We start from the raw sequence: 25,725 nt of genomic DNA on the forward strand, positions 1-25,725 counted from the left end.
ATTTTCTCATTCAACGAGAAAATACACAAAATCTCTTACAGTGCTCTTCTAATAAACACTTTATGATCTGCAATCTCTCTTTTGGCTAACATAAAAATCTGGGCACTTCCTTTCTACTTGCTTATAAATGTTTCTTCAACTTGTGACAAAAGCAATAATCTCTCCCCTTCCTCTTCTGTCCCTCACCTCCTCTTTCATTCATCGGATTATAATGAGGACATAATTCTTTTCAATTAGTAATGGACCATTTATGCAGGGCTAGTCCCAAAACCTCACTTCCTTCACTAAACGGGAGCTGGGAACATCAGGTTGATATGAGAGTGTGCTGTCAAGGAAAGTTCTGAAGATCTTCTTATGAAGTTTTTCTTCCCCAAAATTGGATAAAATCAGTAGAGCTCAAATGCCTAAGCAGGAGAAGGACATTATCAGGGCCTTGTCTTCCTGTAATTGCCTGAGGTCCTTTTTGAAAAGGATTTCTCTCATCTTGTGGAGCCCTTCATCAGAAGGAGAAATCTCAGCAAATCCTAGATTACTTCTCCCTGCAGCCCTCCTTACACAACTACTCTGTATTTCCACAGAAAATCTAAGCCTGAAATACACCCTCTACGGAGCTCAGTGATTGTCTACAACATTTTCAATAGGGCTTTCACAGACAGTGACAAAAAGAGCTGTCCTCACACAGGGCCTTTCCTGTACAATTAAGTTAATTTAGGGAGAATTTGGTCCCAAGTGTGTATTTAGCCATATTCACTTTGCATTTAATGATACAGTGAAGTTCTTGAGACGCACCTAGGCCTAACAGCAGGTTTTACATAGCTAAGGCAGGGAGGTACATTCTTTCACTATGAATACATTAAGAAATCTATAGGCAAACACGTTTTGCTCCTAACAGTAGTCACTTTCTCTGAAAGGATGCAACTTCTGGCACTGTATGAGATGACGGACCCATCTATAATGCTTTTTAGTAAAGATATCAACACAGGCATATCCAAACAGAACACTTAGGTATTTACATTTATATCCACTAAGTTAAGCACCAGATTTTCTGACTGCTGAAACTATCGATTATCAACAAGTTACACTAGCTTCAGTTTTTACCTACTCCCTTGAAAATTTTTGTTGCTAAGGGGTTTTCCTATAAGAGAAGCTGTGGAGAAATGCTTGTTGTAAGAGAGAGACATACAGTAGTAAAAGTTTTATTTAGATTCTCTCTCACACCTTCCCAGGAATGAATCCATGTAACAGACTGAGATCAAATGATCTCCAGCTATTAATTTGTCTCTCACTGAAGTCTACCTTAGCAATTCAGTGTATTACACTTCCTATCCAAAAGCAAATTCTATTGGACCAAGAGGCATGTTCTTTTATAGATACATAAATGCAACATTTTCTGGAGTTGGTAGACTGTGAAAAACAGCCTTAAATGGACTCCCAGTTCCCAATTTTACATCTGTCATGACAGAAACATTACGAAAGGGAACACGCCTAAGGATATACACTAGTTACAGCTACGTATGTGATATGACCTTATGCTGTGCACTGCATGTTTTAAATCAAAAGAATTCGGGTAAAGTGACCTACAGGAAAAGCATACTGTATCTTATACTCTTCCTTAAGGATAAAATACAGTAATGGAGATTAATTTACAAATTCTCCATAGTTCAGTTAGTATGCTGTGAGAAGTCCCTTTTGGAACTGACTAGTGTGAGTTTTGATACATGTGAATCCATGGAACTGATAAAAATCGAACTACAGAAATGTCCTTCCTGCTGTGATTTATAGTGCAAGTACACATACAGCACGGCTCCACAGGCTTGACCTGCACATCCCTGCTATTCTATTCTCACACCTTTTTGGATCAGGAGACTATCAGCTCTGCCAAACTTCACGGCACTCCCGTGACCTGAACTTTCACCTTCCAATAGTATGTAGGAGAAGGATGCCTAAAAGCTCATGACTTGTCATCTAAGCTGGATTTGGATCCATCAAGCATTTCTGCATGGGTCACCTCTGCTAATTCTTAAAGGGAGCAGAGTGCAACTGTTTTCAGTAATTTTCTAAGGAAAACATGAATTATCTTTCACCAAAACTACGAAAGAATTTAAAGATAATAAAATTGTTTGTAAAATAGGAATCCAAAGCAGTGAAATAAGTGAAAGACGCAGCAGATGTGATATAGAAACAGGATCTAAAATGCTGCAGTTAATGATGTGGCAGAGATTCTGTGCTGGGACTGCAAGAAGTTCTCTCCATTTGTCTGCAGTAATCCCCTGCTGTACTACCTGGAAAAGAGTTGGTCTTCAGGGAGAAGCATGGTTAAAAAAGTTTGCCAAGACTGATGTTTTCTAATGGGATGAAGAAATGGTTTGAACATACAGGTGCTGGCCAGCCTGTCTTGTTTGCCTGTATTATATCCGGCTGATAAAAAGCCTTTTGATTTCAATGAATGTTAAAGTTTCTTAACTCCCAACGGGGCATCTCTGAGCACCTGAATGCTTCTTAAGCACTGCTGTAGTCTTTATGTTCTCCCATCCTTGCACTTATCAAAATAAAAGTTACCGAAGAATTTTTCTGGGTAGTATGACTTAAATAAGAAGCTATTTTTACTGCCCGGTTTTTGCTGATAAATTCTCTGGTGGTATAGTGAAACAATGTTCTTGTTCTGCATGTGCAAGCGATGTTTACAGTGCAGAATCATTTCACGTATTTCCAGAAGGCATCATTAATGGTATATTCTCAATACATTTGGCAAAACTATTTTGTGTTCAGTAAGTTTTGCAAAGCTATATTGTGGTAGAGAAAGATAACTTGTTCTTAAAAATAATACAAAGGATATTAAGGATAATGTAATTTATCTTATTGTCCACACAGTGGAAAATAAGGTGAAAAGGTGAGAGGTGAAAAGTCAACCAAGCTGGGTCATAGCTGGTTGCCTGTGAAATGAATCCAAGTTCTCCCTTAATTTCCCTCTACAGACACCTACCAACCCCTATGAAGCAAATTATGAGAAATTTAAAGGAGACATAGCTCCTTTAAAAAAGAACACAACATCCACCAGTGGATAACTGCCCCCCACCCCGCCAAACTGTGGACCCTCAAGCAGCCACCACCAAAGAATGTGTCAAAGCTCAGCCTGCCAAAAATCCAAAACCAATACAACTCCCTCCCCAGCAACAGGCCAACCTATGAAGCAATAGGTTTTTTTTTTCCTTTTCTTCTTTCTTCTCCTTTTTCTGAAGCAATCCCTTATCAAAAGCCTTCCCTTATCCAGAACACCTCATATATCCACATATCCAGTTTCATTGGCACTAACACTAACACATAGATCCATACACACCTTGTCTTCATACATTCTCTTAGCCTCTCGTAATTCAGAACGTAGATGAGAAACCGTAGATTCCAGGTGACTGACTTGACATGCATGCACTGAACTTGGTTGTTCTCTAGAAAGTTTTAGGTGGAGAAATTAGAAACTGTTAAGAACCACGAAAGCGTGAAACGTATGTTGTTGATTTCACTGCGATTAGTATGACCACTGAAACTTACTGCTTTCAAGTATAATTATCTTTTACAGCAGGATCACATAAAAATTACACCTTCTTACTGGTTAGATTTCCTCTCTGATATCTATCTTACATAAAATTACATAAATTGAAATCTTGATGCTTTTTACTCCTGATAGAACTTGCCTGAGAATAAATGGGTTAAGAAAGCTAAGTCTGCTTTCAAACGCACCCCAACTATTCTACAAGCAGAACTGAAAAGCATTTTGCTATCAGCTCTTCAGTCTCAACTGAAGCTTGTCAGATATTAATGCATACAGATATTTAAATCTCATCTTAAGTTTGCAACACTGCATGGCATGTCCTCATTTTTTAACTGATACACTGCGCACTGATTTACGAGTCATCAAATGGGTGGTGAGAATTAGGGTCTTTTTACTCTCCCTCAATTGTTACCAAAGTCAACAGTACCAACATAGCTATTTATCCCAAATGAAAAATACCCTTTCTTTAAAATTACTGTTCATTATTATTTGCACATGTATGCAAACAACCCAACTGTTTACCCATTCTTCTGCGTGACTTGACCAATATGCTGCTGGAAATTAATTTTGTATTTGAACCTGCAGAACATTTAGAAGGCAAAGGTCTGGTGCAATGCAGCCACCTAAAAGTACACTCAGCCACAGCTTTTAGCTTACATTCTCTTCCATCCCTTAACTCTAGTCATGTACTCTGCAGAAACTGTTTACAACTCAGATAACAGAAATCCATTGTTCCAGAAGCTAGTGGTGTGAACAGAGCTGACAGCTTGAGCCAGTTTGAACTTCCACTGACTTTGCTGGCCTTACTCTTCTTCTGAACCACAGCAGTCTGAGAAGAGATCCAGCCCGAGTGTCCCGATGCTCAGAGTCTGCCTAATGCATGGCTAGTCTGCCGCTCCTCTATATAGCATGGTTTAATGTTTTTTTTTTTTATTTTTTCCCCTTTTTCTTGTTCATTCCATAATTTATGCAAGGACTACTTAACTCTTTAAACAAAGACACTAAGAAATCAAAAGTATAGGACAGAGTATACTAGCAGCATAAGCTTTCTCTCAAATTAAGGTTACTCTTAACATTCTCTACACTGCAATCAAAAAACATACTGAATGATCTCCACCTGGCTTTGCATACTATTTTCATAGCTGCATGCACTGTTAGCTTTTTTAGTTAGTGCTGCCACCTCCTGTTCATGCTCACTTATTAGCTGCTTGATCCCATTTCAAAAAGAAAACACTGGTTATCATTTCAGTCTCATCAAATAATAACTTCTCCACTGAAAAAGTAATGATATTTTCCAATAGTCAGAAATGTAATCATTTTTATGTTCTACTGTGAATGAAATATTATGTATTGCGTTATTGACCCTTTCTTTTTTTTTTGAACGGGTTAGTGTATAATTCAGGTGGATAGCTGGGGAAATCAGGACTTCTTGAAGAAGGGAGGACAAAGCTCTTAGTGAAATTAGTAAGAAAAAGCTGATGTAACCATTAAAGTGATAACTTTCACTCTTCTCTTTTAATGGTGGAACTAGTCTCCCAACAAATTCTAGATGTCCACCTAAGCGACCAATCACACTTAGAAAAGTAAGATGTACAGATGCTTCCAAAATAGTATTTTTTTGAGGCAGTGAATAAAACAGGAAATTGACAGCATGGAAGGAAAAAGAAGCAGGAAATCAAGCGCAAATAAACACCTGGAATGAACAATTAAGTGCTCAAAAACATCGCTTGCTGCCCTCCAGACACTTCCCCCCAATATCCATCATCAGAAAAGAATTCACTGTGGAACGTGAAAAAACATGAATTTGTATTTTATGAATAAATAAATGGAAACCAGATACCTATTTTGATGTTGCTGAAGCAGAAGTTGTTTTTGGGTCTGTGAATCTATTTTCAATGACTGAAGTTCTTCTTCCACCTATTGTAAACAGATCACAATGCTAACCACTAAAGAAAAGAATGTATAAATGGTAGTTTTCCATGTGTAATTCCCTTCCTTTTGCTTCCACCTTCAACTGTGAAAATGTGCACGATACAGATTAAATTCCAGCAATAAAACCAATCTCAAGTTGGGGACGGCGTAAAAGGCTGGCATACCAGCAATCTGCCATCTTAACTGCAAAGCAGCATTTGTACCTCCTTATGCCATAACCTTTTCCTTAGGCCAGTTTAGATTGGAGCTCATGTTATTTTCAAAAATATTTTCTAAAAAAAAGAACACAGATTGTTTGAAGGAAAAGTAGCACTTTCTTCACATACCAGGACAACCTTTTCTTTGAGGTATGACACCTCTGAGTCTAAAACTTGCAGGACGTCAGCAAACGCTGTGCTCAAGTTGTGGATGTGTAGGCTAGTGATACTCTCGTGCTCATACAGTTTCTTGCCTGTGCTGTCTTCGTAGTCCATTAGGATGCCACGTAGTTCCAGAAGTACTTCCTCATGGCTGTGTACCATCTTTTTCAAATGCTCAGTTTGGCTATCAGCCTCCCTCAGCATCTCCTCCTGCAGTTGGTTGGCAGCTTCCAGCTCTTGAATAGTATGTTTTAGCTGTATTTTTACATTCTCTTGGCTCTGGGATTCCTTTTGTCTGAATTTAGAAACCAAAGAAATAATTTAAAAAATGGGATTTACATCACAGGTTTTTATCCTGACTGATAGATTTAATACCCATCTTGATTAACTGCTGCTGTTTACAACTACAAAATAAGCCATTTTCTAAACCAAGGTGCCATAGTGTCAGTCTTCATTCCTGAGGGCGAGTTTCTCACTTAGGAGATCTGGTGTGCCTCTCAAAGCCCACATATACACTCTGCGTAATACATCTGTCTAGCCCTTCATACCTGGTATCCTGAAGCACATCTCTTTCCAACTGCACTTCCATCAGTTTGGTCTGCAAATCAGCAATGATTCTTAAATTGATTTTCTGTTGTTCATGTAGCTCAGTAGTCTAAAGGGAAAAAAAAAACAACCAGCCATCCTAAACCAACCAGAATACTGAACACGTAACTTGAAAAAACAAGAGGCTGAGAGAAGCATGGGTATGGGAATCAAGAGGTTTGCAGGGGTATTTTTAAGTTTTATTGTTTGTTTTGGGGTTGTTTTTTTTTAATATTGCTCAGTTAATCAGCTAGTCACACTATGCTGCAGTAGACTGGCTATGCATGGAACACCGTTACAGGGATCGTGCCAACAACTTTATTACCCATTGCCTATTTTTGTCTGTCAAATGACATGTGGGAATCATGACGGCCAAGTACAATCTACAGCAGCCAAGAGGCTGCCCAAAATAGCACTGGCAAAAACTCAGCAATGACAAAAACAATGAAAGTTCATCTATACTTAAAAAGCTGCCCCAAATTTGCCACTCACTTCATTCAGCCTGTTCTGCACATCCCTACTTTCCTGCGAGTATTCTTCCAGAACATTTTCCACATGTTCTTTGCCAGCACTACTCATGTTTTTTTTCTCAAAATCAGTATGTATTTCACATTTGGAACAGAAGAGACTATTGGGTGGACTGCTACCAGTACTAGAGGCTGAGTTTTCCATCGCTGTGCTGAGATTGAAGGAAGCTAAAACATTCTGGTTGCCGAGACATGGGCTAGCAGCACCTGAAAGGCAGATAAATTAAGTGTTGAAACAAGAGTTGTTACACGAGAATAAGCAGTCATCTGTACCAACTGGGCATTAGTGCCCCTCAGTGCCTATCCATCCATAGTCAAACCTAGGAATCGTCTTTCCCAAGGACAACAAGCCCCGACAATTCTAGGGTTGCACACTGAGTGGGGAATGCCAGTGTTCAGAGGAGAACACTTCAAAACTGCTCTGCCTTGACCTTGGGCTCACGTCAAAAAGAGTCGTTGGAGGTGCAGGGCCTAAAGAAGATTAAACTTGAAACATGAACTTATGAGCACCCTTCTAAATCACATAGCAGTCTGCAATGTTCATACTGATTTACTCCCAAATTTTGTTCTGAAATCTGTTTAATGCTTGCTCATGCTAGGCATATTGCCACTTGGTGAACATTCCTCATGACTCAAAGAATGCATCATTGATTCCACTGGGAATTTGGTGGCTTCTTCGTGGACTTTCAGAGCCTCTTTTGTTTATCTTTTCAGTGCCTCCCTGCAGAATAGCACACGGAAACAGGTATTACATAGAAAGCAGGACTGAAGGCAGAAGAGTATCCAACTGCACTGCATCACAAATGCAACCTGAATAACTGAAAAGAGAAATGCAACCTGAATAACTGAAAAGAGAAGTGAAGCCAACTGAAAAGAGAAGCGAAACTAAGTAATTTATTCGGTAACGCTGTTGAATTTTCCTGGTTTGTACCTTCATTTGGCAATGCAGCACCGCATCTTCCAACTGCTGCAGCTCCACTGAGCTATCCTGTTTTGCCACTAGCAGGCATAATGTATAAAGTCCAAGCAAGTAAAATAACACTCCATCAAACAAACAGAACTAAATTGGTTTATCTTTTGAAAAGGGACTTCTTTTTATTTACACATCTTTTCTTCTGGCCAGTAAAATACTACCTTACTGACACAAAACTCTAACTGTATGGTCAATCAAACCCACAGAAATCTCTCAAATATTTCATTTGCAGGCATAATAAGAAACATCTCAGAAAACTTGTACAATCAGAGGAAGTTTTTGGTTATGTAAAACCTCGAGCACAGAAGAAAGGAAACCTGTGCCGATTCACACCATCTTATTTTATTGGAATCAATCAGGTAACAGATAATTTCCTACATTCAGGGGCAGGGGGTGGGGTGTGCAAAGAAAGTAGAAGAATAAGGAGGTAAAAAAAAAAGGTAAAAGGAATTTTCCTGACCAAAGGAGAAGAGACTATTATGCAAGTTTTGGCAGTTCACTGATAAGCTGCAAACAGAAGAAAGCTAAGAGGAAACATGAAGACAAAAAAGAGTTGAGGGACAAAGAGGCATCTGGAATTATGGAAAAATATTCTAAGTGGCAAGTCTACAGTTGAGGGAAGAATACAACATCAGCAAGGAAAGCAGCTCCCTGTCACTTAGCATCAGTACCGTTCTGTGTGCATAGCAGGACTGTGACATTCACAAACGACCCAATTACAACATGCACAGTTGATTTCTGTCCGCACAGCACTTTTTTTCAAAATGCAACAAGTCCCTGTGTCTATGCGCTGCACTTGTTATGCTGCCTCTCTGCATTTGTATTAATGCATCCCGATAAACCTGGATTTTCATTCGATAACATTACTGATGAAAAGGATTAGAAGACACAGATGCAAGCAGAGCTGCACAGCATGGGGCAAAGCATCCTAAGGAGTCTGTTACCCTGAAAGTGGGAAGAAGGGTCATCAGTTACAGGCAAGGGTGGAGGTTCTATCAACACTGCCCTGTTTTTGTGGAATATAACCTAAATGCATAAACAGTTTAAAAGAATTACTAGACAAATCACCAGGACTAATACATTTGATAGCTGGGACAGACATTCAGACTCAGTAAGTCTTTACATTCTAATCCCCTGAACACTGAGATACTGAAGTATACGAAGCAAAAATACCACTTTTTCCTGACCATTTTTCTGTGCATGTGCCACTACACACTGTTGCAATGAGCACAGTGGTGAGATGACACTTTGGTTTGATCCATCAGAGCCTCAGGGAGTCAGTAAATCAAAGCTTTAGAAAGAAAAACACCACCCCCGTTCTTCTCAGTTGGCCATTAATTTTCAAACTCGTTAATGATCCTTCTTGGGAGAAACTTTCAAATATTACATACACAACTGTGTATAAAAACCACTAAATCCATGCACCACCTTCTGGGGAAAAAAGAAATAAATCACCCAAAACAGTTAAATGACTGAATACCACAAGTATCACTTTTCCAATGCTGAATGATTCTGAATCTAATAGTAGGCAGAATACTGGACCCCTGCAAATCCATTATCAAAGGGCAGTATTATATCCTGCTATTTGTGCAGAGATCCCATCGCCAGCAGGAAGAACTCATTCCATTGTGGACAGAAATGAAGATATCACCCTGGCACACAAATTACAACTGATCAGTGCAATTCACCCTTCACTGTAGCGTGTCTTGGGCACCCTTATCCTTAAATTTTCTCTTCACATCTTTTCTGTCACATTAATATAACAGACTACACCTTAGGAATCTCTTGGCTCACATTTTCGGCGAGTGTACCGACAGATGGCAGGTATGGGAATTTCTCTAACAAAAAAACCCTGTGCGCTACCTTTAATTCCTGGATAGTCTCGCTCATCGTAACAGCACCTGTGAAGAGAAAGATCTGTCCTTATTTTCTAATATATTAATAATCAACTTCATGTAATAAAAATGAATTTTGCCCATCTAACTTTAATACTGCAGGAGGAACTAAAGGATATTGAAGAAGATAGTTTCTCTGCTTTTTCAAGTCCTACGCTTTATCCTGTCAGGATGAACACAGATGCAGGCTTTTATAAGTACTTATTAACATTGTCTGTTAAATTTTGCAACAACAATTAAATGTTAAATCGTATGCACTGTCACTTTCCTACAATGTTTCCAGATACAGAATTCTTCTACAAGAAACAGCGAAGGCAAGCTTTCTATAAACATCTCCCTTGACCTACGTAAGTTGTCTATCCCAATCTGCTCAATTAAGGCCAAACGCATTTTTTCCTCACAAAGTGCTTGTGGAGTTATGCCCAAAAGAAAAGTAAAACTAAGTCTGGGGTGAGCTCAAGGTGGGCAAGTCTAAACTTTTATGTCTTTAGTTTCGGGAGGGGGATTGTTACTAATGGCCCTTTGGGAACTAGTATGTGAAGCTTTACCTCAGGGGAAAAGGTAAAAAAAAAAGGAAAAATTAAGAAGTTATTACTCAGGGGTAGCTTTGAGCTGGATGGTATTTGATGGGGTTTTATTTGCATTCTCCTGGGTGATTAGTCCGCTGGAAGACACAGGACTACAATGTAAGTCAAGAGGTACCTGCAGTAGTACTTTCCACACCATGAAGAATTTTACACCCTCAATATACCCATTTCACTGAAAAAACCCACCGTGGGTGCTTTAATGGAGAAAAGTGGAGCCCTTTATCGCAGACTCCAAGCTCGAGTACCACAAATCCGTCCTTCACGTGAAAGTATTGCCTCCAACTCTCACAGAGCAGCCCCTTTAAGTTCAACTGCGCCACGACGACAAGGCCATCTTTCCTAAACCGGGACGGGCCATGTCATTCCCCCCGCCCGGATTTTCCGTGTGGCGACGGAAAGCGAGGCCGACGGCGGCAGCGGATCTCCCCGGCGGCGATAGCGGCGCGGGCCCTGTGGCGCGCCGACAAAATGGCCGCCGCATGCGGCCACCTGCCTTTCCGTGGCGGGAAACGAGGGGGCACTTGAGCGCCCCGACCGGCCTCTCCCGCCTGGGCAGGTCTGCTCCGAAGACCATTCTTGCCTTTATCAACTCTCCACACCTCGGCGCCGAGCGGCTTTTTACCTCAGCAGGACGCGCGCCGGTTATTGCCTCTCCAGAGAAACTGCTCCCTCACGGTGAGGGGAACCGACTCGCCCCTTCTCCAGCCTCCTCTGCGGGAAGGGGCCGTCCCGCGGCTGCGACCCGATCCCTCTGGGAGCCGCCCGCTTTATCTCAGCGCGGCCTCGGGGAACCTGTGGCGGAGAAGCCAGCAGCCCGGGCGCCGACCCCATTCCCTTCCCTTGCCGACCCTCAGCCTCAAAATGGCCGCTCAGATGTGCCCTCCTCAGGCTGTGGGCAGCGGAATTAAGGCGCAGGTGATTTTATGGCGCCGTGGTTGAGACTAGAAATAAAAATGCTCTCATACGGGACGGCCTGGGTGGTTTTCCTCACGGTATTTGTATTTGGTTAACAAGGTAGCACGTTTAGGGGGGTGACCATGAGCTGGCTGAAGGCAGAACTGGCGTGAGGGGGCTTCCTCCCCTGAGAGAAAAGCCCAGAGGGCCAAAAGCAGCTTCCCAAAAATCTAGTTCAGAAAGGAAAATTAAAATATTTTTACTTTTACACCACTGTCTTCAGAGATGAAATGTTTTTTTATTCACAAACGTAATTGCCTGACTAGTATTCTCAGCTCTCCGTGAGAGAGTGGGTGCAGTCAAGAGACAAACTTTACTTCAGCAAAGAAAACGGATGTGGCTAACTGTCCCATTTTGGATCTTTATTTCAGGAGTGAACATATAGATGCTACCTCTCTTCAAGTTACTGAAAGTAACAGCCGACAGCTTGTACCACACATTCCATGTTATAAGTCTTTAGGAACACGTGTATGAACTGGGCTCAAACCAAGTTTTCCGGTTCTCTGATGATCTTAAGTCAGAGCAAACTCAGAAGACAGACATATATGTTTATGTATTTAAATACCTGACTAGGAAGAAAACCACATAACCATTCCTTGAAGGAGAACACACCATTTTAATTTACAACAGAAAAAAAACATTCACCTAGTGCTAAAAGATAACCCTGAAGACAAAGGATGAAAGGTGGTTTTATGTGCACTACTTCAAAGTGAGGGAAGAAGACTAAGCGTTAACCGGCTGACAATAGAACTCTAGCCTCCACTCTCCCAGCTCCACCACGCTACAGAGTTGTCAGTGTATCAGCAGCAAAAAACACACGCAGAGGATGGGAAACGGCTCGAGGAAAGAAAGACATCAGAAAAAAAAAAGGCAGCACCGAAAAGATATATGTTTCCTCTATGCACAGAGAAAAGGGGCAACGGAGTTTATAGGTAAATACGCTATACAAGACCTTGAAGCCAGATTTCAATGCTGAGATTCTCAGATGTTAACAAAGCATGAAAAACTCATCCGCGGGGCGGCCCGCACCTACCTCCGACAGAGAGTGGTGAGGTTTGTTTCTGCTGTATTTTGGACGGTGCACTGAGGTTTTGCTCCTTGCTGTGGGGTTGGGAGAGGAGGGGGACACTGGTCGCTTCGCATTCGCGCCTGCTTTTGCCGGGCTGCGCATCCGGCTCCCAAACCCCTCCGGAGCCGTTGGGAGCCACCTGCCCCTTACCCCAGCCCCTTTGCCCGCCTCGGTAGCCTTGGGAACAAACTCCTCCTCTGGAGCCGATCATGTGCATGAGGGAGAGCCAATAAACGCCGCACCCCGTGTGTGATTTCTCCGCGAAGTGTCATTCAAAGTCCGGCTTCAGCGGGCAACTCGATACCTTTTCCCCGTCAGGGCCGTGGCGGGGTGCTTTCTGCGGAGAGTTACCTCTGTTGGCAACACGTGCCTTTTTTTGTCTGGTGTTTCGTGGGAGTCCAGATCTTGAGGACCCCAGCTTCTTTGCTGCTTCCCCCTGCCACTCCTGAAACACCAATTACACCCTAGGGATAGAATAACTCTTTTAGGCTGTAAATCCTGAATAACTTTTCTCCTAGTTTGGGAGTTTTTCGGAAGAAAAACCTAAGAGGCACCACAGTTGAGTAGGAGCCGTGCAGGGGGGATATAGCTGCAGAAGGAGGTAAGGGAGTAATTTGTGTCAGCAGAGGCTCTACTTCTAAAATAACTGGGCCATACCCACCATCTATTTCAGGTTTGGTTAAAGGTTAATAATGGCTTTAACTGTTAAATAATAATATTTGGGGGACACACACGCAGACCCTGAAATTAATCTGTCTGAACCTCCTGTGTTTCTTTATATGCCACATATCAAACATAAAAGTCTACAGAATTTGACCTGCTCTTTACAGGATGAGCTCAGAGATAGGGCTTTGTCATTACAGCTCGCTGCGATGTCTGGCCTTACAATAGGAGCATCTGGCCATGTGCCTCAGGTGACTTTAGCTGTAATCCATCTTGCAAGAAACAGAGATAAATACTACACAACTGTTCAATTAAATAAGGTGATGGTTGCCCTAAGCATTTTGTGCTTCCCTCTGTTTTTTTAAACTTTGTAACTGAGTCCCAACAAGGGAAAACACTTTAGATATTGCATAATAATACTGGATAATTATGGGTAATCATGGAATCTTTTATTAATGTGGTGTTAGAATGAGGACTTAACTTCGATGTCCCTGCTTTGTGGATCTCGGTAAGTTATTCCATTCAGAGTGCAAAATGGCCGTTTCTCTGGAAGGGCCTGTGGTAATATACAAAAAATCAAGGACTGTTATTGCTGAAGTGGCCTCAGTGTGGTTACAGTTATAATGCTTGCATAATAACAACTATATATTGTAAGGTTTTGGTGTTGTACTGTGATGACTCTTTGTTGATTCCTGGTTCCTGATCTGAACTCCTGTTTCAGCAGGGTGATTCTCTGTGCATTACATCAGATACGTGAAAATTCAGATGCACAGAGAAAATCTGCAATTCTGAGTTCAGATACTCTGAATTCACCTCCTTCAGCTGTGACAGCACTTGTGCTCTCCTTAGAGGGACAGATCTATTCCTCATCTTGGCTTGCTGCTTTTCAGTTTGCTTCGAGTGACTGAGGGACCCAGAGCTATTTTGTGCCAGAGGCAATGTTATATGGAGAGCCTTTTTTATATTCACCAAAGAAAAGTCTTTCTTTTCAGACTTCAAAAACAAGAGCCTTTTCCAACACAAAAAGGATGCAGATTCATGGATTTTGCAGCTTACTTCTGTTTCTCAGCTTTGGCTTAATGCGTGCTCCTTCCTGTAGTTTCTTCTTTTAGGTGCAAGACTAGTATTTTAGAGGGTTGAGTGGATGGATATGTTAAATTCAGCTCAAGCTGATTGGAGGCAAGCATAGAAAAGCCATATTTTCTATTTACTTGTTTCTAATTTATTAACAAAATAAACCTCAGGGGAATTCTTACCCCAGGAAGGAATGGTTCACTTCTTAAGGGATACTGGGCTGATTCAGAAGGGTTGTGTCTTTTGACACTTCTGTTTTGTTTTGTCTTACTGCAGATTTAGGTGAACAGCTTCAGGAGTCGGGGAGAGGAAGAAGCTGGGATGGCCACTGGTGTTTGAAGACCATCTATTATTATTTAAAATTCCTGAAGCTCTTCAGCTTATACATCCATGTCTGGATGAAAAAGAGAAGTTGTTCTGTGATAAAACCAGTGAACTAGGAAAAAGAAGCACTACTTTCATTTTTCAGCCTTTTCATGCTTCATGTATGACCATGAGCAAGTCACTTGTCCCCTCTGTTTGCATCTGTGAAAGATACAAAGACCCACATTTCTGTCCCTTTTGTCCACCTTGCCAATTTAAAATATAAATTCCCTCGAACAGGGCTGTTGCAAGCCCTTTTCTCGCTCGTAAGCAGTTTGTGCACAACTAGAAATACAAAAGACCACAAAAGCACGAGCGAACACGAGATGATCAGTGTCCCCCTTCTCATCCTGAACTTTTTGCCAACCTGCTTGCAATGACAATTTTCTGCCAAACACAACATATTGGGTAATCGGTTACACTTCTGCTCTTCTGATGTCCAACTCTGAGCCATTTTGGCATGTTACTTCTCCTCGGAAGTCCCTTAACTATAGATGAGGGCTGCTTTATTTCATAAAACTTCTCTTTAGAGATCAGCTGTGAATTTGCTTCCTTTGAACTTACAGGATATAACTAAACAGCAGGTAGATTTGAAGTAAGCATAATGTTTAATTCCCCAGCCAAAAAGGCAGTAACAGATGCGTACAAAATTTATGAGCTGAATTTCTTTTATTTGATTTCTAGGTTTACCTGTAATCTGACCTAGTGACTTGCCAGCTTAGGGAAGATCAGGTAAGGTAAGATCAATAACACCACTCTGAATACTTAGTAAAGATTCTGTTTCCTTTCTGAAAGGGAAAAGCATAGCAAATACCTATTAACTAAACTGAAATGTTTGCATTTAAATCAGTCAAGTAAACTTAAATTGTGACAAGTGATACTGCCAGCAGATGGGGGCGGTATTGCTCTGGTGAACTTGCAAAAGAAACTTGGAGTATTTGAAGGCATTTAGGGAAAGTCGGAGCAACGAGGCATCAAAGAGGCAACGCCTTTATTGATGATGAATGTCGGATTTGATTTGCAACTCTAAAAAGTGAAATCCATGGTAGTTTCTTCTGCTTTAACAGTGCAGTACTGGACAATTGAGGGAAACGGGTCTGACATGACTGTATTCCAAATTTATTCTGTCTTACACTGAAACGGTGCAAAATTTTGATTCAGCTATGTCATTCTGTATGGACCCACTGAAGCTGGGTCTCTTCTACTGCACCCCAACAGAGAGTCTCTCAGCTCTGTCCTGAGAGGAATTCCTCGTAGTAGAATTCCTTTCTTGTAGCAAACAACATTAAGATACTTGTGCATATCTTGCCAGAGACAAGATAAAAAAATAAAGTTTGTATTTAATACTTTGAAATGTTTACATGTAGGTGAATGGTGAATATTGCCTTAATTGTAGTCAGCACTGAAATCTTTCTAGGAAGAATTAGTTTTCAGCTGAAGCACAGCAATGCTCATCTGCATGTTGTTAATCCCACTTTCTTCATGAATAGTTGCTGTGTGTTATTAAGTTATCTTGCACTGGTTTTGTTTGCATTGCGTCTAGCAGGAAGTTAAATCCCACGTGTGGGGGCTAAAGTTGCTGCTATCTCTAGTGTTCCAAAAATCCTTTGGTTTCTTTGGGCATCGCTAAGAGGTTAGCATTGTGAGGATGGCCCAGACAGTTTTCTCGATGAGAAACGTATGAGTAACACAGATGAGAACTGGGTTCTGTGAGCACCTGACAGATTTTTAATTCCTCTGTGGAAGAAGAGCTTGCTGAGAAAGCAGCACAGTATCTGGCAGCCCTTTTTGGGTGACTGATTAAACTGTTTTCCTTAGCTGGCCATGGGTCTCCGATATATGCAAGCACCTGTATATGACCTTTTTAGCTAGCTGGATTAACAGTATAAAGGACTAGCAAATCTGGAGGTGGTAGGGGGATAAAGTCATGTACATGTAACGATGACAAAGTTGATGGAGTTATTGGCAAAAATGATGTTGGATTCAGCACCTGAAATGAACTGCAGCACTGGAGTACAGGAACAACCGTACCTCAGAAATTATGTTGATAACTGTTAATCATCAGCCACTGAGACACCATGAGAAATACTGCTATTACTGAAGTTCTGGTGTCTGCAGACATTAGATGTAGTGACCAACGTTTTGTGTTGAAAATTAATATAAGCCAAAGAAGTACCTTGGCTTCTTAACAGGCTGGCATGTTCTTACACAGTCTTAAATAGTTCTGATGGCCATGGATAGGAGGATGTATGGTCCCAAGAGACAGCTCCTGATAGAGCCTCAGCCTATCTGTAGAAGGCCTGAGGAGGGACAGAAATGAATTGTTCTTTGCGGTGACTTGGGATGAGGGTTTTTGCAGTGAAACACTAGGAGTGTAAAACTACAGACATCTGATTTGAGCCGGGCTAAAGGGTGAGTTCTGGGTAATAGCAATCTGTGAGCCTGACCAGGATGTGAAGCTAATGAAAACTAATGAAACATAATGAAAACTAATGAAAACTCCTAAAAAAAGGAAGGAAGTAGAGGGGACAAAGCTCAATATAAGCAAGGGTTGAGGATCATCTACCATGAAAAATAAAGGGAAGGGCCTCTTTTCGGCATTCCCCTTCATGGCTATAGGGAATGAGAGCTGGGACACATGGGGCAAATAGAAGGCTCTGGGGAAACTGTAAAGTCTTAAAGGGGATGGGAATGGGGCGGCATGAAGGGCATGAACAAATGCAAAGATTTCTGGTTTTAGAGTCTCAGCTTCAAAGCTTTTCCCCCACAGTCCATTATGAGTTTGTTAACACAAGATCTTCACAGCTTTCAAAGCATGAAGGAGAAACTGCACATGCCAGGCACTGTAAGATCGAAAATGTGTGCACCTTAGAGGCATAGGCACTGCTATTTATTTACTTAGCTATGCCACCAGGAAAGGGAGTGGTCTGTGGGCTACCCTCTCTATCATCGTGTTCAAGGGCGGACAAAAATGAGAAAATATTTTTAACACCTTCAGTGATACATTCTGTCAACACCTGTTTAAGTGATGAGTCAAATGCCTAAGCTTACATACATATATGCAAGAACAGATGCACCCATATCAATAAGTTCTACAGTAGTCATTGGTGACTGCCTACATTAATAAAAGTGTCCTATGTTCCTAGTGTTATTTCTTATTCCATATACTGGGAAAGCATTGGCTTTTTATGACAATGTAAATGGGGGAAAGAAATATGTCCAGGGGAGTTGGTAGACTCTGTGTGGAGGAAAAGCACTTTATGAGAGCAAAGTTAGTAGCAGTGCTCTGCTGTGCTGATTTGGAACAGGTCCATTGTATTTTCAGCAACTGGCAGTTTGGATTGTTACAATTCCTTGGCAAGTACAATAGCAAGATGGTGGTTTCCGGGGGCATAATAAAGGGGTGAGCTCCAGCTTTTGGACACTGCTTTTTATAATTACATGCTTGATGTGCACAATTGGGCAGCACTGCCTTCCTTGCCTTAATCCATCTCTCCCTCTCTCTCTCACTTCCTCACCCTCCCTCATAGCAGCAGTAGCTGCTGCAGCTTTGGCAGATCGTCGCAGAGAGCACAGAAAAGGAAGAGAGCTCAGCTATCGTCTTAAGATTTTTCCCAAAGGATTAATTTCACCTGCTTCTCCAGTTTTCCTGATAGACTTTTTTGCATTTTTAATCCAATAAGTGTGGAGTTATTTCACATTTTAAGCCCCTCTAAACTGTTTTAGGAATGGACTTTCTCTCTCCTCCTCCCCCAGCCTTTTTTTTTTTTTAACAAGTCAGAAAATTGTGAAGTAAGCGGACAGAGTAACTGAGAGCGCGAGAGGGAGAAGACGCTTCCATTCTTTTAGTGCAGTGGGCTGAGGCAAAAAGGCCATTGTAATGGTAAATCGCACACAGAAAGGAAGAAAAGACTGATAATCAATCACAAATGAAGCATTCGTTTGGATTTTGGCAATTTGCTGGCCACGGGCTTTTAAATCTGTAAACTTTTTTTTTCTTTTTTTGCCCACATCTTTAAAAGCACAAGTTCGATAGACCAAAGACAGGAAGAGAAATCTTTACAAAGCTATCGTGCCCAGAATACCTGGGAATGGGGAAAGCGCGGTGCTGAAACGCCAGTAAAACGTCGCAATTCGGAAGGAGAAACAGCATGCTGAAATGTTGATGGGAACCATTTTTAACCCATCACCTTGGACTCCATCTCTGAAGAAAAATTTTCTGTCTCAGCCTGTTCTTGTTTCATGTATTCAGGGATGACTTGTGGTGGACTTCTGCGGAGGTTAATTTCCAACTTCGTTGTCCTGTGATTGCCTGAGTGGGTTTTTTATTTGACTGAGTATGTGATAGGACAGATGAGGATGTTAGACAATATTAACACCAGCATATCATCTTCAGAGTCCAGTGTTACCCATAAAGGAAGATACATCTACCTGGAGGCACTGCTTCAAGGAGGCGCTCCATGGGGATTCACACTGAAAGGCGGACTGGAGCATGGGGAACCATTAATCATCTCAAAGGTATTTTTCTTATTTTAAATGAAATGCAAACAAGTTAGGAGTGGTGCCCAATTTAAAGGGGAAGAGTTGTAAAATAACACTGAAACGTTATATTTGATGCTGTATTTGGCTTGGTTTTGAAAACTGTTGAGCACCTATTCAAGTCAGTAGGTTTGCTCAGGAGCTACGTATTTGAGAAACACATGAGAGCTCTCGGCATTGTTTAACTACCGAAGTGCAGGTTTTGTACCAGAGGAAGTGTCTTGGCTTGCAGATATTGGCTGTATTTATTTTACTACTATGAATGGCAGTGAGTGGGGGACTCTCAGGAAGTGATCTTGTGTCATGAAGTCACAGCATATCTGAGCGTGTTCAGTAATCTGTCAGCACCTCTTCTGAAGATAAAAGAAAGAAAGGGCTTTAAGTCACATGATGTGATGCTGACTAATTAAAGTGTGTGTCTGGAAACAGAATAATAAATACTTGTACCTATTTGGTATGTGTAGATAGTATGTTATGTTAGCCATTTTCTCACCCTATGTACTCTCTACTTACTAAATATCTATTAAGTATGGTACGCCTTCAAGATTTTTATTAGATTTTTATTATTTTAATTATTCACAATTGAGTATTGTCAACAGTCAACTAGTAGTAGATATTTTGAGCGGGGAAAAAAGGGAGAAAGAGTTCCTCATTCTCATCAGAACTAGGCTGTTAGAAGTACACAGGTACTTTAAGATGCTGATACTGAAGGCAACGGACTTTCAAAAGCATCAAATTGAATCTATGAATACCTAAAATATGTTTGGCCTATGGCCCTATCACTGTTTTGTAAATAGTATTTATGTAATTCTGAAATTTTACCTGTGGTGGCTCTTAGCGATATTTCTTCTCTGTGTCATCTGTCTGGTGCATTCTGCTTGTTTATAGCATGCATTTATATAGCAAGCTGCAAGGTGTGATATGTACTTATGTCTAATCTTACTCTTTCCTGTAAACTGGGACATGTGGGGAATTCAAAGGATCAGAACCAATGTGGGCTAAAAGAAAATGCTGATACTCAGGATCAATGTTATTTGCATCCTGCAACTCACTACGCAGAGTCACATGGAGACTGTCAGTCACTTGAATAGTTCACCTGAAATAAATTATTTGTAATTAGTGCATCTACATGTTGAAAGTAAAAAAGGGGGGCTTCCCTAACAGTTCTTTCATCATAAAGGGATTTTAGAAATTTCACGTAACCATCTTTTTTGCAGGACCTTCTCAGAGATAGTTTGGCATAGCCACATAAAGCAAAACTAGCCTCATTGAAATGGTGTTATATTTTTTCATTTTATAAACATGAGGGACTAACACTTCAGTCAGGTGGTTCACTTCTATTGGTACTGTTCTGCATTTGTGAGGAAGAGGTTTCTTTTTGCTTTGACATTCTTCTGTGATGTAAAAAGTGCCACCCCCCCTTTTTTTTTCTTTTTTTTTTAATTGGGGGCAGGGAGGCAGAGAGGAAGAGAGATGGCTCTGGCTGCTGAACATTAATTAATCTATGGGATTTGGTTTCCACAACAACCAGGCCCCTTAATGTCAAACATGCCTGGAGTGTGCATAGTGCCACTGGGAGCTGTATGACTTGTGCCTGCCTTTCGTGAAAAAACACTGCAAAAATGTGGTGGGTTTTTTTTGGTTGTGTTTTGTGGGTTTTTTTTAAACTTGTAGTTACTGCCTGGTTTGTGCTGCGAGTGTTAGCGTTTTGTTGTTTTGCTCATGCATCGCTGATGCAGAGCTAGAGAATAGCTTGCATGTGAAAGCTGTGCTTTCTGGAATTCATGCAGCACCTATAGCTGTTTCCTGGCTTCCAGTTTCAGCTGAGAAATTCCTCTTGTGTTTGAATTCACTATGTGCTTTTCAGAATTAATTGCATATTAGCCATTTAGCTAATTCAGTATTCTTCTTCTGATTATACTCTGAAGGAATGAGGAATTGTGGGGAAATGATAAACTGAATCGTGTTACAGGTTAAATTCTGTACTTCCACAAGAGTACTTAAAGAATCATAGAATGGTTTGGGTCAGAAGGGACCATTAAAGATTGCACTACTCAAGCAGGTATGCACTAGGAATGATCCGATAACAGTTCTAAATAATATTACCTATAAATATCAGAAAATGTCGATGTCAGTTTTTCATTTCTGTTCAGTCACAATTAAGGTAGGAGTTTTATTTCTGTTTTGGCTCCCTATTCTGTTTTGGCAGATACATTATATTTATGTCCACTTAACTGTCTGTTTGCATTGACAGAGTGGTGTTAAATGGCCTTAGTGTAAACAAAAATGTAGATTTCAGCAAATATTTAAGCTGGTATCCATGAAATCTTTCAACATGACTTAAAACAGTCAAAATAACCTTGATGTATTGTTACAGAACACTAGACAGGTAACAAATCTGTTTGAATGCAGTAGTTCTTTCTAGCCATCAGGAACTGATGCTCATTTGGGACCCACAAGTATTGGCCTGTCTCAGCTTCAGACCAAAGGCTGTGATGGAAGTTAAAAACCGAGATGAGTGAATTTACAAAAGGCCCAGATGGACACAGCCCTGTGCAGTTCTTGGAAAGACAGGTTTTTCTACCAGTAATATGCCAAGAAATTACCCAAAAGCAATGAGGGGAACAGTTGGCAGTGTAAGTTGCAAAAACCAGACCTATATTTTCAGCTGGTAGAAGGGGCTGTTTTAGCAATCTGCTTACCACAGTTTTAGTATCACCTTCAAAATACGAACTAGTTATCTACCGCCTTTCAGTAAAAGTCCCTTTGCTGTATAGATGTATTGCTGGGCTTCTATGCAACAAGACAGGCAGATTTCTCAGTGTGTCTGTGGTTGAGTGCACAGATAGGCACACGTAGTTAAACACACTAGTAAATGCTTTGCTGAATCAGCCATGATGCTCAGCACATCATGCAACCAAGTCTAAATCAACTTGTCAGAAATGTTGGTTGTGCAGCTAACATGACTTTAGGTAGTTAAAACAGATGACCTTTTTATGCTAACGCTGTTCTTTTTCCCCTGTGGAAAGACAAACCTATACCGAAGCAGTTTCACAACAGCTAATTCAAAGTCCTCAACACAGGTCTCTTCGTAACGTGTTTTGCTGGAGGTGATGGCAAACCGTAAACAAATTTATTACATCTGACCCACATTTTCCCCTGTCCACAAAGGAAACTGCTTTGACATTCCCTCTAGTCAGCTTTTTTCTATCTTGTTATTGGATTGACTATGCACAACTCATCACATGAAGGCTGTAGAATCGCAATATGTTATGATTCTGGCTTTATAGGACACTTAAAAGAACGTACTGATTTTCAGTGAAAAGAGATTTGGAAATGCTAACAGTGTGTAAGCAAAATGGAAACTCAGGGTGTCGACTGTCCTAGAGCAGCACTTCGCCGTGTTCATAAGGGAGTTCCGTTTGCCTTCGGAGCTCCCCATTGGGCTGCAGCGCTTTAGGATTGTGCATGGTATTCCTGGCCTGCCACCTAAGCACACGCTTGTGAAGGAGACTCAGAAATAAGCTATATGGAATCTCTCAAATGCTAATTTTTGTTGTACCAGAAGAAAAGGAAAGGAAAAAAGTAGTCAGTTGCACATTCATTTTCCACTGCGCCTCGAGAGAATGTCCAAAATTCAGTATCTAAATTAGTGCCAGAATGTCACTGGTTAGCAGTGGGACAGTGTCCAAAAAGATTAATCATGGGCTGCAAGTTAACAAAATGTATTTTCCCTTTTGTATTGATTCTGTGGTATAAAACATATTGTGAATGAGGGGTGTAGGTGAGAGTTTGAAAGGGAGCTATAGTCTTAACACTCTTCCTGGGAAGGAATTTCTCATTTATATGAGCTTAGAAAGTAGCTGTCAATCAAATTCTTTACTTGGAACTGTTCACGGTTTCTCCCCCTGTTTTCAAATAAGTAAGTGTCTTCCAGAGGTGAAGAGCAAAAAGAGGTTGGTGGCAGGAGTAAAGAGTGTATCTAGAATGAGCATGTTAACGCTAATTTTTCCCCAACCTAGAGAACTTTACAAGTTCGTAGACCTCAAAGAATCCAGCCTATATCTCCAGAAGTGTGCTACTCATGGTTATGAAATACTCCTTTGGCAAGAAGATTCTCATGGTTTTAAGTACTTTCCTTTTTTTTAAACATCACAGTTTTCATCTTCTGTCCATTAGTGTTTAAAAGGTAACTTGGTATCATAAATGTGTTGCTAATACTTCAGAAACTGTAGCAGTCAGATGCCCTGTAGTGACCTCCACTTCTCTGCTTTCAGGTCTTGGTTTATATACTGCAACTTCCATTTTTTATTATATCTCTTTAGTAATTTAGAACCATGTAATTTTGCCCTAGATTTGGGGAGGTTTGCTCACAGTGGAGATCTCATTAAACAAGTGGTTTTTTCACCTGGAGCTAGAAATTTCCAGAGAAATTCAAAAGGGATTGCAGGTGATACTGAATGTTTAGTTGGAACCTGATTTCCTTTGGCCTCAAAACCATGATAATACTCAGAAGGAAACCCAGATTTCCATTTGCATATTACTTTTTTGGCTCATCCTGAGCTGTAAGAGCAATACTGCAAAAATGAAAGCCCTGACTGTTCTAGGCAGTAAAGGCAAACTGGTGACAGTCGTGTTAATTCCCTCTTGATTTCCTGCAAGAATTTTTAATTTAAGGTAATTAACATTATTCAGTCTCAACCGTTTTGGTGACAGGGGATCTGTTTCTGCAGTCTGTTTCTCACTGCTACACGCAAACCTTTGGAATAGTTTTAGCTGTTGTAGGCCTCTGAAATGCCCTTTTATTTTGAGCTCCATGTTGATGATCCTAACAAAAGAGTTGTTTCTCTTGCCTAGGAATTAAAGCGTCTGAAGCGTTCTTTCTCGGATAGCAGCTATGTGTGGAACACTTTTCACATGCTGTGCTGTAGTTCATCGGTTCCCTTAACTCAAAAGGGTAGGTCATTTACAGGGACCTCATGCCAGAAGCATGACATAAACTCAGAGATTTACCTCTCAGCAGGGATGTAGGAAGCAATAAAAGTTTAATAATAATAGGAATAGCATGGGACAGAGCCTGAGAAATAATCCTGAGTTCTTGTAAGGTGTTTAAACCTTGTTAGGAGCCTGATCCAACTTCTGATTAAATGAATAGCCCTCTAGCAATTGGTGCTTACAAGAGCTGGATCAGGCTGTCTTCCATGAGGCTCCCGTGCCTGTGCTACTTCTCTTTTTGCTTGTGATGCCTTGTTCACCTCACTTGAGTGAGCTCATAGGGCAGTTAATGACATGTAATGAGAATGGTTCCGCCATTCTTGACAAAACAAAACCCAAAAGGCCATTCTGGACCCCAGCTGGCCCACACTTATCTCTGTCTCTGCCTCTGATCAAAATACTCGGAGTCAGTGTTCTCTTGCTAGGTCGGTACCAGGAGCCCATTGCTTTCCCTACTCAAATGCCCAGAGTCCAAATAAACAAAATTAAATTAGCTTATGCACTGACAGGCAATTCCCTATATCCCTGTGTGTGACAAATGGCAATTTAGAAACTGTTAACCTTTTTGTAGAGCTGCAAGCACAAACCAGATGGCCAATGCTTGTATTAGAGAGGCTTGTCTGAAGTTGGCAGAGTCACGATAGACTTAAACATGTGGCCATGAGGTCATGAAGCTGAGCCAGAGAAGACATGGTGACTTGCTCTGTGATTATTATTTCTTTTTAATTATTTTTTCTTTGAAAGTTTCAACACTTGTTCTTGTCTGGTTACATATGGACTTTATTTTGCTCTTCACTGCTGAAGAACAGCTTGGGACCTCTGTGTTTTTAATGTTTAAAAAAAATACCCTTTTTCACTCTTTATCTTCCAATATACTGTGAGTAGGCTGATGAAGGTTTCCATTTCAAAGCCACTGTTATGCTCGTGCCTTCTTGCAGAGCATTTTCTGCACTGGTTTTACATTTAGGGCCATAGATATAGGTGTGTGTTTAATATGGCAGGTCCTTAGAAATGGTTTCTTTCTTGTGTAAGAATAGAACAAAAATGGTATATAAAAATTGCTTGAGTGCTGATCTCTTACTATTTAACTACATCAGCTTAGAAGGCATGGAGGGTTGACATGTTTGTCATTCCTTCACTTGTATTTGCTGGGGAAAGCAGTGAGTGAACAGTAAGTGGGCAGTAGTTCATCTAGGACTAAAGCATAATGTAATTGCTTCTGCTTGGTCTCAGTCCCAAGGCAGGTGAAAAGATAGTCCTGTGAGCAAAAAGAAGTACAGACCTGCACTGACCGGCATCCCCTCTGGGTTGTAGTAAAAAGATCAAGGACCAAATCAGCCTGGTGTACAGAAATGACTTCTTCCCGATTCCTCTCTCCCTGCCCCCTAGGATTTGGCACTGGAGAAAGGTGTGCTCTGTCTGCTGCACAGCTAAGGGGTTCACTGTGCAAAGTCATCTGCCTGCACATCCAACTCCCGTTGCTAGACTGTGGCAACACACAAGGCACATGCCTGATCCCAGACAACAAGGAAACCTAGATGATGCAGACCTTGCTTTCAGAGAAGAAGAAGGGAACTGGTGCTGTAATTGTTTCAGAAAGCTGGGGGGCAGTTCTTCACCACTCTTCCTTGTTACTCAGGGCTCAGATAGAGCCTCTTGAAAG

The 25,725-nt window shown here is 41.0% G+C and overlaps 2 protein-coding genes across 2 annotated transcripts in view; one reads left to right on the forward strand and one right to left on the reverse strand.

Moving 5' to 3' along the window:
- The window catches only part of CCDC158 (coiled-coil domain containing 158), a gene marked incomplete at both ends in the record, with an annotated part of 30,536 nt that extends 20,723 nt beyond the window's left edge, over positions 1-9,813 (reverse strand). Inside the window, 7 exons of the mRNA XM_081999597.1 lie at positions 3,338-3,443; positions 4,651-4,751; positions 5,806-6,133; positions 6,387-6,493; positions 6,916-7,157; positions 8,868-8,949; positions 9,787-9,813. Coding sequence (XP_081855723.1) covers positions 3,338-3,443; positions 4,651-4,751; positions 5,806-6,133; positions 6,387-6,493; positions 6,916-7,157; positions 8,868-8,949; positions 9,787-9,813 — 993 coding nt within the window. The remainder of the gene's footprint in view (positions 1-3,337; positions 3,444-4,650; positions 4,752-5,805; positions 6,134-6,386; positions 6,494-6,915; positions 7,158-8,867; positions 8,950-9,786) is intronic.
- Positions 9,814-18,881: 9,068 nt separating this feature from the next.
- The window catches only part of SHROOM3 (shroom family member 3), a gene marked incomplete at both ends in the record, with an annotated part of 152,941 nt that continues 146,097 nt past the window's right edge, over positions 18,882-25,725 (forward strand). Inside the window, one exon of the mRNA XM_081999572.1 lies at positions 18,882-19,046. Within this exon, the coding sequence (XP_081855698.1) occupies positions 18,882-19,046 (165 nt within the window). The remainder of the gene's footprint in view (positions 19,047-25,725) is intronic.

The sequence above is a fragment of the Phaethon aethereus genome, assembly GCF_964289735.1.
Source record: "Phaethon aethereus genome assembly, chromosome: 4".
Taxonomy (NCBI): domain Eukaryota; kingdom Metazoa; phylum Chordata; class Aves; order Phaethontiformes; family Phaethontidae; genus Phaethon; species Phaethon aethereus.